Source organism: Tinamus guttatus, unplaced genomic scaffold (assembly GCF_059628265.1).
Source record: "Tinamus guttatus ecotype Peru unplaced genomic scaffold, ASM5962826v1 Tinamus_guttatus_pri_ptg000297l, whole genome shotgun sequence".
Lineage (NCBI taxonomy): Eukaryota > Metazoa > Chordata > Aves > Tinamiformes > Tinamidae > Tinamus > Tinamus guttatus.
In genome coordinates, this window is record NW_028288831.1 from 1,094,413 (window position 1) to 1,110,217 (window position 15,805).

At 42.7% G+C, this 15,805-nt stretch overlaps 1 protein-coding gene across 1 annotated transcript in view; it reads left to right on the plus strand.

The window, feature by feature from the left end:
- Positions 1-15,093, plus strand: part of BRINP1 (BMP/retinoic acid inducible neural specific 1) — an 84,853-nt gene extending 69,760 nt beyond the window's left edge. The window contains exons 6-8 of the mRNA XM_088527957.1: positions 1,813-2,049; positions 7,044-7,266; positions 13,421-15,093. Coding sequence (XP_088384083.1) covers positions 1,813-2,049; positions 7,044-7,266; positions 13,421-14,561 — 1,601 coding nt within the window. The 3' untranslated portion in view covers positions 14,562-15,093. The remainder of the gene's footprint in view (positions 1-1,812; positions 2,050-7,043; positions 7,267-13,420) is intronic.
- The last annotated feature ends 712 nt before the right edge of the window (positions 15,094-15,805 follow it).

Here is a 15,805-nt window from a genome sequence, read left to right on the forward strand (position 1 = left end):
CCAGCAGGAGCTAGACCTCCTCCAGACACCAGGCCTGAAATCCTGCCATGGCTACATGTCGCAAACATCTTCTTCAGCCGAACACTGCAGTGAGTTTATTCTGCCTGGCAACTGCCACCGCTCTGCACTTTGCTGTGAATTGGGTCAGACACGAGAGCAGCTCGCAGCCGCTGGGAATGACGTTCACATGAACCATGGCCTGAGCACCAGCAGCAGGGGAGAAGCTGAGGTCCCTCATGCCTTCCCTGACCTGATGTTCCCCCCATACTTGGTCTCCCAAGGACCTTGGCAAGGTTGGAGCATCTCTGTAGAACCAAGAGCAAGAGGGTAATGTGGGTCTCTGGGGCATTACCCACAGCCCCTCTCTTGCCTGGGGTGAACATGACCCACCACAGAGAAGGGCCTGAACTCCTAAACAGACTCAAAGCCCTCTCTGCCCTTTCTGCACAGGCTCATCCTCTGAATTATTGTCTTATTTTCATTCCACTCCGACAAGCTGTCAGCAACGGATACAGTAATTCAGCACAATAGCAACACAAACAGATGGGTAATTGACCCGCGTGCCTTCATTACACTGGAGTTCAGCACGCCTGTTCAAGCCATAAACCCCTTTATCTGCCACTCCAGAATCCCTGGGCCTTTTACAAGGCAGGCGAGCAGGCTGGGCTGCTCATGAAAGGTTCACTCTGAGTTTTCCTTCTCTCTGCCCGGTGCACTCGAGACGCTGACGGAGTCTGACAAGCAGAACTTATCAGGTGCAAGGAAACAGCTGTGGATCCTACAGGGCCCTAGGGCCGTCTGTAGGGAGCCCAGAGATGGGGGCTGGAGGAGGCAGTGCTGCAAAATACGTGTGCTACATATAGGGCAAACGCTTCAAATGTTAGTGTATTCTCTGCTACCTAAGCACGCATATACCTACACTAGTGCCTATACAGTCAGATGGATACCCAAACACTATGGAGAGAGAGAGAGAGATTGGGACAGACCTCTTAGCTAATGTAAATCTTCAGACCACCACTGAAATCGTTGGCACTAAACCCATTTGCACTTTTATAGGGCTTGGCAAGTAGCCCTCCTAGCAGGGAATGAGCTAAAAAGACTCACGTACCCAACTCCTGCATTTATTCTGCGGGAACTGAGCACTTAACTCTGCAAGACACTTTTATAAATATCTCGCCTATTATTTGTCTTTCTTCTCTCTTTTTTTTTTTATTTCATCTTGTTTACTCTGTCAGGGCATAGGTATTTTTGTTGTTGTTGTTGTTGTTTTGTTTTTGTTTCTGTAGTACCGAAACTGTTTAGTCTCTCTCAAAACAGGTCTGAACAGCATAATGATCATCGCCAACCTAGTGCTTGCTTGCAAAATATAAAAGATCCACCTGGGAATGAAGGAGACTTTGTATCCATGTGCTTTACGCTTTAGTGGGATCCAGGACTGGGATAAAGTGGGGACACTGGAAACCAGGGAGAAGGAAGTTACTTATATCACCCTTCTCTCATAGAGCAGACAGGCTCTGATCTCAGCTCATCCATTTTTCTGTACTGGAGGCTTAAAATTTGTGTCTCATCTTCCTTACTCATGACTGCTCCAGTATAAAACTCCTCGCAGCCTCAATTCCTATCACTTTCCCAAGCGCTTAATGAAACAGATTCTGAAACAAACAAACAAACAAACAAATCCCATGGAACTGCCACTTAATTCTTTATTTTATTTTATTTTATTTTATTTTATTTTATTTTATTTTATTTTATTTTATTTTATTTTATTTTATTTTTTCACACCGTTGCCTTCTATTGTTGTTTCTATGCCAGGTCTCCAGCTCATCTTTCCTCAGTACTTACAAGAGAAGTTTGTCCAGTCTGCCTTGAGCTACATCATGTGCAACGGAGAGGGGGAATACATCTGCCGGAACAGCCAGTGCGGCTGTCAGTGTGCTGAGGAATTCCCGCAGTGCAACTGCCCCATCACCGACATCCAGATCATGGAGTACACACTGGCAAACATGGCCAAGTCCTGGACAGAAGCCTATAAAGATCTGGAGAATTCAGGTAACCAAGCAAAACAAAATTCCCTACTGATTTGTTTCAAACAAAACATGATGGTTTATACCCATCTTTTTACCCCCAATACGGTGCTGTAATATTCATAGAAGTGGAAGTATATTCAACCGAGATATGATCTAGGACAGTTGTTCTTGCCATATATACGTACATATAAACACACACACAGACACACACCTGTAATTCTATTTATATGGCGATATCTTACATGAGAAAATTTGTTTTATTAAAAAGCTGATTTTTCACACCAAACCAGCTCAGAATGTCTCTTTAATAGTCCTCCAGGGAAACTTCCACAATATGAATGATGTAGAAATTGCTTTTCAGATTTGCATGAATGATTTATGCTGCTTTGGTGAAAGGCAATTCACAGAGAGAGAGCACAGGCCAGATGACACCTCATTTGAGACAGAGATGAGAAGGGGAAGTGACTTATCTCTCCTACAGTGCTGATGTCTATTGGTGTGAACATTTCTCTTCTGCCTCTCTCTTCTCCCAGTGTAATTGTGGGTGCTTCAGTGGCGTTTGTTCCTCTTTGATGCTGGTAACGCCCATAGTAGGTGGATTTTTCTTATGCAACACTAATTTCAAGGGTTTAAGGATCAGTGCAATTGCATCTTTATCTTTAAAAAGCAGTTTAAAATGGTCTACCTACCCAGAAGCCACAGGGACACTAAACAGGACTTAATCAAAAACTTGTCCCTGCCTTGCCTCTGACCTTTTAGTGTTAGCCAGTTCCTTTCCGACACACTTTCTTTAATTACTGTCAAAATTGTCTAGGTTTCCATGCTATGAAAGAAGACTATAGGAAGGGAACACTTAGCTCTTCAAAGCTTTGAAGAAATTGCTTCTTTGGAAGTCTTCCCATCAGAATTTTCTATTTTTTAAGGTGATGTTGAAGATCACCTTAAACTCTTTGATGATTGAAATGAGGTGGCCTGCGATGTTCTCTCAAAGGCTGCTAAGGACTGCTCTCTACTTCAGTCTGTGAACCCTGCTGGTGTTTCCGCCACTGGACAGATTTTTATGTCTAGATCACACTGTCAGCCTGGTGGTTGGTGAGTCAAGTCCGAGCAGTGGTCAATGACACAAGGAAGGTGACAATCTTGTCAAGAGCTACAAGACACATGCAATGGATAGTTGTTGGCCTCGGTGACTTCTAGTTCACTACGTAAAGAGGTCAATGGATTTGTTGAATGTTTCCACAAAGTCGCAAAGGTCTGTGACGGTTTTACTAATACCAACCAGAAACGTGGATTTCAGAAGCCTCTGCTAGCTCAATATACTGCACAGGATAGGATTAGCATTACTGGCAGTGCCTGTCAGACACTAGTTATGCATTACTAGTAATTACCTTTGGCAGGATAATCACATACAAGCTGTTCAAGATTCACATTTTGGCCACCAATCACCAAACCCCTTTGCATTTTCAGCAGATCTAAGACAGACACTTGGAAGATGAGAATCCAATAGTGGAAAAGAATTCCAGTCCCAGGAGTAATAAATAATCAGTAAAACAAACCAACAAACAAACCAAAATAAAAACAAAACAAAACAACAACCAAAAAAAACCAGTGATTATTTTACTATTACGCTGGGCACTTGTTGACCTAGGCAAAGACAGTGGTAGATAATTATATCCAGTTTCACTTCCCTTGAGATTTCAACAGTGGAGGGTGTTTTTCATTTGCCATTTTAAAATGACACATTGCCGTGCAATTCTCTTCTGCACTGTGGCCATATTCCACCAGGGCTGGAGGCTTTTCAGGAATAGATGGAGTGATTATCTTTATGTTAAAAGCTGCTGTATCTCATTCATCACTTTGTTACACGATGCGTGAACCTATCCTTTGGGATGAAAGTTGCTTGCAAAGATGACTCTAGTATTAGTATTTTGCTTCTTTGTTTTAATAAATATTCAAGATGACTGGAGGATTTTCTTCATAATGAGCAACAAAAAAATAAACCTCTAATGACATCAGAAAGCCTTTCCAATAAAATGGAATGAAGGCACAAGTATTGTGAAATACCATTTGTGCAGGAAGTTTCTAATAGCCTCAAAGATCTATATTTTGTTTCTGATCTGCGTTGAAATCCTATGTTAATTTGTTAATTTTATAAAAATGTGCAGGAGCAAATCAAAAGTTGCTATGATTTATGATAGCATCTTCAATGTCAAGGAGGTTGCAGTGAACTGGTGCAGTTCTAGATCAGCTCAGGAGCTCTTGCTTAGTCCTTCTGTGCTTCATTGCTTCTGAGTAAATTGAGAACAATAACACTGCTTTACTCTGTCTTGGCATTTTAGTATGGTTGACCAAAAAAAACGCATCAGAAATGTGACTGGATTTTAAAATGACCTTTTGATTAAAAGTCATGTGTGTGGGTTTTTTTTGTTGTTTTTTTTTTGTTTTGCTTTTAATTCAGTATTAATTTTTCTGAGGGTGGTTTTTTTTTTTTTTTTTAACTGAAGATGAGCCATGGAAAAACATCTCCAAAACCCGTATGTTTGACTTGCCCGTTTCCCCATGGTGCCACCGCTCTTCTCCAGGGCCTGGATCTGGCCTCCTCATCCCAGCACCGCCCCCCATGCTGTGTCACTGTCACGGGACTCCATCCCACCCGGGCCTAGTGACTCAGCAAAACCAGGCGTCACGGTGCATCCTGGGATGTGCAGTCCTGGCCATCATCACTATTTGCTGTGCAGATAGATAAAATAGCAACAAATGCTACTAGCCCTAGTAGTTAACCGGAAAATGCTTAGGTCGAGGATGAGCTATTCCCAGAAAGGTGCAAGGCTTAGCACAGTGCAGCTGCAAGCTCAGCTGAGGTCTTCAGGGATTGCTAAAATATAAATAAATAATGAAGACACTCTCTTTTGGGAAATACTTTTTTTTTTTCTTACATTTTGCCCCCTTTTTAAAAACAACCCCTTTCAGCTGTTATTTTGCCAAATTTCTTTGCTCATTTGTTTTCCCGCCAACGTTGCACTGCAGTATCAAAATGCGCACACGGCACTGAAATTTCTCCCTTCCCCATCTCTATGAAAAATGTAGCACATTCATCATCAGAAGGAAAAGAGCTTGGTCTTTTGCACAAACAGGCTTTTGAGGAAATTGATTTATAAGGGGAGGGAAGCAAAAACAAGGCTTTTACTGCTGAAAGGTACCTAAAGTAATCAGCATGGTCAACAGAAGCAATTACATATGATGATAGTTTCAGAGGACCACTGAGCAGGAGAGAATCATTTTGGGGGAGGAGAAGGGCACTGAAAGCAACATTAGAAACAGAGTGAAAGCCTGTGAGATGATTAAAAAAAAGTCTCTGTTGCCTTTGAGGAAGAAAGGAGACAAGCAGATGTCCCATGGATCTTGATAGTGCAATGATAATTATTTTTATTAGGTGCTTGATTTCACTGCGGTGACAAGTAGGACATGAACCTGTATTTTCCCACTCATATAATGATCTTAATGCACATATAAGTATGAATTGTAGATCACTGAACAGTAGGAAGTATTTCATGCAAATATATATAATCATACGAATTCAGGTATATGAACTTTGTACCATTGGTTCCAAATTATCTCTTTCAGTGTTCTCCAATTCTTCTATATTATAGATTTTTTAAAGAGATATCTGCCTTTTAAAGTCCTCTATTGCTTATATAAATGAGAATCAGAAAAAAATAAAAAGAATGGTTGCATTTCTCCTTGGGTAATTTTTTTTAATTATTATTTTTATTGGGTGGATTGAATCCACGCTCACAGTTGCAGTGGGACTATCACCAATACTAGATCAGGTCAGCTCACATTTTGTCCCGAAGAGTCTAAAATGAGAAATTCCTTGAACTCTCTGCAGCTCTCTGTTCCAGTGCCACATAAGTTAAAGCAGATCTTCAGTAAGAACTTCCACTTCTCAACCTGCAATTTGTGTGTATTTCCCCTTGTTTTATCGCCTGACTTGAATAAGAAGAGCTTTTCTCCTTCATACCTTTCTAGCAATTTTGGGTGCTTATTTAATTGCCCCTTGGCCTCCCAGTAAAGCAAGCCCAGCTTTTTCCCCTTGTCCTCCTAAGACTTGTGCTCTAGACCACTGACCAGCCTGCTTGGCCTCAGCTTTATGAAGATGTTCCAGTCTGGTAATCAGAGTTTAAGCAAACTAATCTTGGTTACGACAAAAGGGATGGTCCTAAACAGAAGCAGTACCATATTTTCTGTTCCATCTTTCTCATACACACACACACAAAGAAAAACCCTACATAATGCTTTTTCATTCACAAACAAAATCAAGCAGAAATAAAATGATCACAAAACAACATTTAACAACACATTTATGGATCAATTAGATTTTTCTTTTGCTAAAATTGACACATTTCATTCTGATTTTTACACTTGAAAGCCATCTTATTTTATTTTCATTGTTACATAAAGCAAATCATTTAACTTCAAATGAAGAATCAGAATGCTCTTTTTAAAAAATGAGAAAGTGGGACATTTCGACACAAGGCAAACACTTCCTTTGGGGATTTTCTTAAGCCTTTTTGCTGTCTTTCTTTTTCCTTTTAATGACATAGCCACAATCTTTTGACTTCAACAACAATTGGCATTTTAGTAGCAGCTGAAAAACAATTTAAATAAGAACTCTTTAACTGACAATAATTACAGTTCTCTGTTTTTTTTTATTCACAACCCCTAGACCATAGTCCTGTGTTCCTGGGAATTTGTTCTCTTCTTGTCTCCACCCTGTACACATTAACTATACTGTTTCACCCTAATATTTTTTGGGTTTCATTTCCCACATGGGAGCAGTAACAGACATGGAATTAGGAGGCTTCCTGAAGAAGGACAGACCAGTAAGTAAATGGACATCGGCTTCCTTTAACAACTCATCTTGTACATCATCTGTTCCTCCATTCTGCTAATGAAAAGCTTTGCAACTTCATTATAGTACAGATCACTCTTCCTCCACATGCTTTTGTGTTCCAGATGAGTTCAAATCCTTCATGAAAAGGCTACCTAGCAACCACTTCCTGACCATTGGGAGCATCCACCAGCACTGGGGGAACGACTGGGATCTTCAGAACCGGTACAAGCTCCTGCAGAGCTCCCTGGAAGCCCAGCGCCAGAAGATCCAGCGCACTGCCCGCAAACTCTTTGGCCTCAGTGTCCGCTGTCGGCACAACCCCAACCACCAGCTGCCTAGAGAAAGGTACCTTCACCCGTCAAATGCCATTGGGGAGCGTGTGCTGTGAAGGGTGACTGATGGGGCAGAGCATGGCCTTGAACATAAACCCTCCTCACAGCCCAATGTTTGGCTTGAGGATGTACTAACATGGAGGTTTGGGGACAAATGGTAAAATCTGGGACAAGGCTGAGAGTGCTGGAGATTTAAGTAGTCTTTATCATGGACTCAAGCACATCTCTCTCCTGTTTGGTCATACCTACCCCCAAACGAAGGGCACCCACATATCCCATAGCGTCTTGAAAGGATGTTACAGGGTTGATGGCAGACAGCCAAGCTGATTAATCTCATTTTTAGAAAGTCTTACATCAGATCCTATAGCCAAGCCTTAAGCATCTGTTCGCTGTTAATGGAAATGTAAAGCACATGATACTTATTTTTGGGTTGTGCTTCAACAAGCCTTGGTTTCACTTGGACTAGCCCTTCTCTCTCTTAGACAATACAGTATGAACCTGCAAACCTGCACTAAGCAACCCTAGCAGTGTTATTACAGATGCATAGAGTAGGTCTTCCATTACAACTAAAGTAACTATAGATATCCAATAGTCACCTCCTGCTGACTGCTCACAGCCCTGTCCAGTAGCTCCTTTTAGTCTGGCCAGGTTAACATTTGCAGAGGAACTGCTATTTCACTCACTTTATTTATCTCAATGTTCAAGCTCCAGAGTAAATTAACTGACTGACCGGTGTCTCCTATTATCATTCTGCCTCCTGGATACTAAACAGGTTTTGTTTCCATTTAGCCACCATGCAGCACAGGACACTCTTCCAGGGCTTAAGATCTCTTTAATTATCAAGCATTTCCAGGCTGTGGGACAAAGATTTCATAGAGTTACTATGAATGAGGATAAATATCTATTAAGTTTAAGCAATTATTAAAGGGAGTCTTTGGAGAATTTCCTAAAATTGACCCATCTCCTAATTGGCCGAGCTGCTAGAAATAAGCCAACTGGTGGAGGAGTCACAGGCATGTCCAGACAGTATTTTGAGTTGTGCCACAACAACAGCAAAGTGAAGCAGCAGTTAGCAGGTATCCAGCCAACCACGCTGCTGCAAAGCTTTCAGATAAATATGTCTTCAGCATTTCTCTTCTATTTTAAAAAGCCAACCAGGCAGAAAAGGAGCCTCCAACTAATACTATAAAATCTGGGGGAAGGACGATGAAATAGATGATGGCAGCTATTTTTTTTAACTGACTGATGTGCTTGATTTGTTTAAGTCAACACCACCAGGCATATTATCATTTTTTCTCTTATTTGTCATTCTGCATTTGCAGCTAGTCAGGGGAGGGGCTCGGTAGACAAATTTGTAGTAGAAAAGGTATGCATTTCATCTTTCTTTTCATGGGGCTTGGAAATGCTCTAATTTTCTAATTGTTACTGTACAGAACGACAGATGCTTATCAAGCATGCCAGTGGCTTTGAAAGGATGGAAAGGGTCTATTAAGAGCAAAGCAAGCCTCTCTCTCTTTAATACACATAATAGTAAGCCTACATTATATATTCAAAAGCAATGTAAAAAAAAAAAAAAAAAAAAAAGAGAGAGAAATAGGACTGCTGTTGATTGCCCTCAGGGAGAGGAAGAGGTGCTTCTAAAGCAAAGTAAGAATAAGGATTTTGATAATTAGGATGATTCTCCATAACCTTTTGCAAGAGCTGAGAAAGAAATATAAGAAATATATATATAATTTAAATAGATTTGCTCAGCGCTGCTTTTGCTTAAAAACACCTCTTTGCAGGCAAGTTTGTTGGTTTAAAAAAGAAACCACTCCTTAGTTATTAAAGCTTCATTGTTGAATGAGCACCTATAGTTGTATTTTAAAGCTCTGGATATAAAATAAATATAATACCCAAAGGAGGTCTGGGGGAAGGGAATCTGTTCTGGGCCCCAGCATTCTTGTCATTTGTTAAGAATATGCCTCACAGCTGCTGAAAATAAAAATTGTACAGTATAGCTCACTGCTCCACACAGCAAGCCCAAAGGTGTCTGCACAGTGGCTAGGGCTGGCTAAGAGGTGAGCTTGCAAAGGAATGTTGTGAATTCCTACCTCTTTCCTTAAACTTTAAAAAAAAAAAAAAAAAGAAAAAAGAAAAAAATATATCTGTTCTGGTGTTTGGCATTTTTTCCCTCTTTTTTTCCCTCTTTCTTTTTTTTTTTTTTTTTTTTTTTCCTGCATTGGCTCAGGTGTCAATTATAGCAAAGACACATATTTGTTTTGGGGACACTCATCAGCTTCTTCCTCTCCCTAGATGCAAATTAACTCTTGCTCATTAGCCCTGACTGAACATCATGTTTTTTCACTGTAGTTTGGATTATCCAATTTTAAAATTGCTTGCAAGACTGCTTGATAGTGACCTTTGAAGACATAGTTTTCCTTCTTGTGCCTTATATTTTGAACCGGTAGGTCTGGAGAAAAGAACCTTCGCAATGATATCTGTCCTTTCAGAATCACACTAGAACTTCTGGAATAGGGTTTGACTTTCATGGGAAGTCAGGAAGGGGGAAGAAGATAAACAATAATGCTTTAATGAGAGAAAAAAAATAATGAAAATTAAAATGAATGAATATGCTAGTAACTTTCAGCTCATAAATAGTGGCTCTTTCTATCTTCATTCTGCCCTGACTTTCCTTCTTGTTTATATTCACATAACTCTGAGCCATCAAGGGTGGGGTGTGTGTTTTAAGAAGTTACCTCTTATCAGCCGAAGTTCAGTAACTGGTCCTGCATATATTCTTATCCTGTCCCAGTTGCAAGATAAAATGGGCAATTTATATCGCTCTTCCTCTCTTTGACTTAATCACACTTCCCATTGTCATGTTTGTAGCCGACGTCCAGCCCTGTCCTGGCTTCTGCATTTTCATTTAATTATGTCCCTTATTGCTGCCATCAGCAGATGGTAGGTAGCCTTGCTTTTTTTTGTCTAATTGCGCCTTTGTTGAATGCAACCCCACACACACACATACATGAAAAAACCCTCTTAAACTTCATCTCCTCTCATCCTTCCTCCACAAAGTTGGAAAATTACTAGTTTCTATTGCAAGATCTTAGCTGAGACTCCTTTCTTGTTTTGCTCTGCCAAATGTTAGGATAAGACAAGAAGAGAAGGATAGCAAGATTTTTTTTATAATTATTATTTCCAGAGCACACCAGCTCTGGACTAGGATATGGTGATCTGACTCTGATATTTTGGGGTCTCCTGCTGTACAGGCTATTCTCTTTCTGTGAGGATTTATTTCTACTTGTCTTCTTTTCATGGTGGTCATTAATAAACTATATAAAGTATACAAAATAATCACTACAAGTGTTGTACTGATTTACTAGCATCATATAGTGCAGAGCCAGATGCAGCTTCCATGTGGACAGATGAGGAAATATTGGGTCTGCACAATCACTATTGAATCCAGAGCTCATATGGGGCAGGGACAGTGGCTGCAGGCTCCTTCCTGGGATAACTGCACCTATACAAATAAATATTCCCATAGATAAAGTTTTGCCATGTGTAGCAAGGTTCCAGACCCCGGCAGTCCTTATCCCAAGAACTCAGTGGCATAGGGACATGTGAAACTTGTTTTAGAGAACACAGCGCCACGCCAGCGCTGCACAAATATATTGAGAATCCTTCTGTGCTTCAGTGAGTGTGTATGGAAAGCAGGAGAGTCACGTTCACTTGCACACAGTAGTATCTGAGATCCTTGTATGGTAGTTGCTCAGTGTGGCTATCATTTGTATATGCAGCTGGAGAGGGCTATTTACAGCCACAGTAAAGTGGTGGGGGTATGTGCACACAGGCACACCACTATACCAAATACCAAATTAAACCTACCTCAGAAACCACACTGATGCCTAATACAAGCATACCCACCTCACCCAGAAGCCCAGTCCCAGAAAAGGCAACAAATGCAACCTTGGAAAAAGCCATGAAAATCAGGAAAGTATCATCCTTACAGGATGGAGAGGAGCTGGGATGCAGAGAGGGCACATCACTGTGCTGGACCTTTTCCTTCTGTCTGCAGTCCCAGATGGTTGTCTCAGCCCTTCCTTTTCTTTCCCCTTGTCCATTTTGTGGTAGGAATTAAAGTGTAGGTGGCAGCTGCTTGGATCTACAGTGGCTGTTCTCTTCAAGGCAACCTCTGATTTTGCACTGTTGTCACCAATCCACATCATGAAAAAAGGCAGCGTGCAGGAACCTCGTGATAAACTTAAGCATCCCTTACCCCCCACTAAACCTATGTCATTAGCATGTGTATATATAGGGGCTTGCTTTGGTTTTACTTCAAACTCCACTTGCTCAACTTTATCCTAAGGTTAGTAGCAGAGAGGCCGGTCTTTTAAAGCAAGTTCCCAGGAGAATGAAGGTGGGCTCGCTTTGGGAGAGTCAAAACAAGAATCAGGATCCTTGTTGAATTCAAGCCCACTTGGTTGGCATTCTGAGCAAGAGTTCCAAGGGCTAAAACATGGGCTAAAGAATAATTTTACTGCAGAAGAAGCAAGCAAGCTCACACTGAGCTGTCCCCTCCCTGCTGAAGCAGGGCTGTCCTAGAAACCAGGAGGTGTCCGGTGCGCTCTTCCTAGGGACCAGGCTGGGCCATCACCATCTCCCTACAGCAGATATTTCTAAAGGCCGGTGCCTTGTGCCCAGGCTCCCTGGCCTCTCTCCATCTTTTCCTCTTTCAGGAAAACTTGCACTCTGTTTTTTTCTCTTCCTTCCTCTCTGTTCTCTCCTTTGTTGCTGGTGCTCGGTAGTCTGCTTATGGCTGTTGTTTTAGTTTTCTCCCTTTCTCCATCCCTGTTCCTCCTGTCCAATGTATTTCTCACTTTTCCTTTTACCTTCATATTATCCTTCTTCTATCATTCTGCTTCTGCTCCTTGATGATTTCTTTGCTTCCAGCTCTTTCCTCTGTTTTACACTTTCATCCCTCCACTCCCTCCCTCCTCCTAATCATCTTGCCGCTCTTCGCTGCTGTATCATTTAATGCCTTCTTTGATACAGCCTACAGCTTAATGATTATTCGGAGGTCAGGCTATGCAGGTGCCATGAATTTCACTAATCCAGCTCTGAGAGCCTCTGTCCATAATCACTCCTCCCGTTCTGCAGGGACTGAATCCTAATTTGTCATTAGCCAGTCCTCTCACTGCAGTGCTACGGAGAACTTCTTGCCCAGAGGAGACAATGAAGTATTCATTAGCTGGGGGGGAAAGGCGGAGGGGAGGGAGCGGGGCGGCTGAACAAGGCGTTCTGGTGAGCACTGCTGAGAAAGGAACCGCTGTGCTGAGATTTCCTGCGGGGTAGGGAGAAGGGGGAGGGGGGCAGAAATGCGCCCCGGCAAGGGGGTTATACAAAACCCATACGTGGGCTCTGGTGTCATTCGTTAGGAGTTGGTTCGAGGCTGCAGAATGTGGAGGTGACGCACTGAAATAGCAATTATGGGAGTGGTGGGGCCTGGGAACGGCAAGTGTGGCTGCTTGTTAAGGGGAGAGGCTGAAAAAGGAGGTTAATTAACAGCAGTTTCTTTAAAGGAGAAGCCATTCGAGCAGCTTCATCTCTGTGCACCATGGCTTCTGTGGTCTTTTCTGCTTTTATTGCTCCCTGTGCTGTGAGCAGCAGTTACTTCTGGTTTTGTTCCAATCCATTTCAAAGTTTTTGGTGGGTGGAGGAATGGCCAACGACATGGAGGGGAGCTGCTGCCTAGCCTCAGCCTAGCAGCTGTGCTGACCTGCATTATCTGATGGCACTTCATCCTCTGGCATGGCTTTGTCAGCTCCATTCCCTGCTCTATCCCTATGGCTGAACTTTCTTCCCCCACACTGATGGGAACTTCAGCAGGAGACTAGGCTAGTGTCAGTTCTTAAAGCAGGGTGAAGAGAGAGAACTGAGATGATCAATCCCTACCTCTTAACTGCTTCTTAGAGGGTTTTCGTTTTCCACTGAAGGAGTGAACAGTTGATGTAAAATAAACTCTAGAAATAGACTGGAATAATTCACAGATACCAGCAGATATGAATGTTCTGAGAGCTCTGCCTCAGAGCCATCCCTGAAAACAGCATGGCCATAATTTGATGTCTACATTGAAGAACCTGTGAGGCTACATGACACTAATGCTTTCCTCTTTCCACTTGCAGGACAATACAGGAATGGCTTACCCGGGTCCAATCCCTGCTCTACTGCAATGAGAATGGGTTCTGGGGGACCTTTCTGGAAAGCCAACGGAGCTGCGTGTGCCATGGTGGCACCAGCCTGTGCCAGCGTCCCATCCCCTGCATCATCGGGGGCAACAACAGCTGTGCCATGTGCAGCCTTGCCAACATTTCTCTCTGCGGCTCATGCAACAAGGGCTATAAGCTTTACCGGGGTCGTTGCGAGCCTCAAAACGTAGACTCGGAGCGGAGTGAACAGTTCATCAGCTTTGAAACAGACTTGGACTTCCAGGACCTAGAGCTGAAGTACCTGCTGCAGAAAATGGACTCTCGCCTGTATGTGCATACTACCTTCATCAGCAATGAGATCCGCTTGGACACCTTCTTCGACCCCAGGTGGCGCAAACGCATGTCCCTCACCTTGAAAAGCAACAAGAACCGGATGGACTTCATCCACATGGTGATCGGGATCTCCATGCGAATCTGCCAGATGCGCAACAGCAGCCTGGACCCTATGTTCTTTGTCTATGTCAACCCATTCAGCGGGAGCCACTCCGAGGGCTGGAACATGCCCTTTGGGGAGTATGGCTACCCTCGCTGGGAGAAAATCCGCCTCCAAAACAGCCAGTGCTACAACTGGACCCTGCTATTGGGCAACCGGTGGAAAACCTTTTTCGAGACAGTCCACATCTACCTACGGAGCCGGACTCGGCTGCCTTCCCTGCTGCGTAACGAGACTGGCCAAGGGCCCGTGGACCTTTCTGATCCCACCAAGCGTCAGTTCTACATCAAGATCTCGGATGTGCAGGTGTATGGCTACAGCCTACGTTTTAACGCCGACCTCCTGCGCAGTGCTGTGCAGCAGGTCAACCAGTCGTACACACAAGGCGGGCAGTTCTATTCTTCCTCCTCCGTCATGCTCTTGCTGCTGGATATTCGGGACCGAATCAATAGACTGGCGCCTCCCGTGGCTCCGGGGAAGCCCCAGCTGGATCTCTTCTCTTGTATGCTCAAGCACCGCCTGAAACTCACCAACAGCGAGATCATCCGTGTGAACCATGCTCTAGACCTGTACAACACCGAGATCCTCAAACAGTCGGACCAGATGACAGCCAAACTCTGCTAACCCAGACTTTTCAGTGGACACATTGGTGACTGATCCTTTTGCTGTAAAAAAATAAAAGAGAAAAAAAAGAGAAAAAATTAAAAAGAAAGAGAGAAAAGGGGGAAAAAAGAAAAGAAAGGGGAAAAGCAAAATTTGTAAAATGTAATTAATATACAAAAGAGGAAAAAAAGAGGAAATTCTTCATTTGTTGAAAACTAAACCCGTTCTAGCAGCTGTATAAAACTGTCAGGCATGTTTGTTATTTCTATAATCCATCATAAAAGGGTAACACCTTACTCTCTCTTGACCTTGAGGGTGTTGCTTGCTAGGCTTAGGGGCAGCAGAAGTAACTAAAGGGAGGAATAGAGAGAGGGGCAAATTTCTGTACTGAACTGTAAAGATTTCTGCTATGCAGGTGCCAAGTCAAAGAAACAAACAAACCAACAAAAATCAAAGCAAACACAAAAGTTATATGTAAATGTACAAGAACTGCCATTATTCCTGGTGGGAGTAAATGGTCAAAGATAAAACATATTTCTTCTGTTGAGATTTATGCCAGCTTTATGTTGAGTTATTCACCCAGCCTGTGCTGAGCTTTGCTGGAGGAGAGAAGGCAACAGCAGTCCTTTGAGAGTAAAATATATGCCTTATCAAGGAGAAGACACATAAAGGGCAGAGGGAGGGCGAAGATGGGAGGTTTCTCCACTTGGGGTTTCCACCTCAGAAGACTTTTCACCGAAGGCAGAGCCTCATCTCTTACTGAAGAGTGGGACATGTCAAGTGCCCACAGCAGGGGTGCAGGCCAGGGAGCAAGTTCTCTGGGAAATTTGGGCTCCATTTAATGCACGGGATCAGTCAGCCACTGCCTTCAGCAATGCAATTTAACCCCTTAGGGATCAGTGCCTGTAAATCCTCCTAAGTCTCTTCTCTTCAAGGTGTCTCAAGTGGAGTCCCCAAAACTGAGACAACCAAAATCATCTGCCACTTTGGAAAACCTAGACTTAAAAGCAAACCTTTGTTTTTGGTTCAGGGGTCTCCGGTAACATTGAAAATCCCTCATCGCCACTAAAACCAAAGCACAATGCAAGAAAACACATGCCCAAGGAAAGCTGTAGAGTTGAAGGGTACACATGTCATTTTAGCTCTTTAAAGAAGGAAAAAATCATTATTACTACTTTGTTTCCTTGGCAGTGAATAATGCATCATTTGCAAATTCTTTATCCACAAAGAAAATACATATAACAAATGAGTACATTTATCCAAAT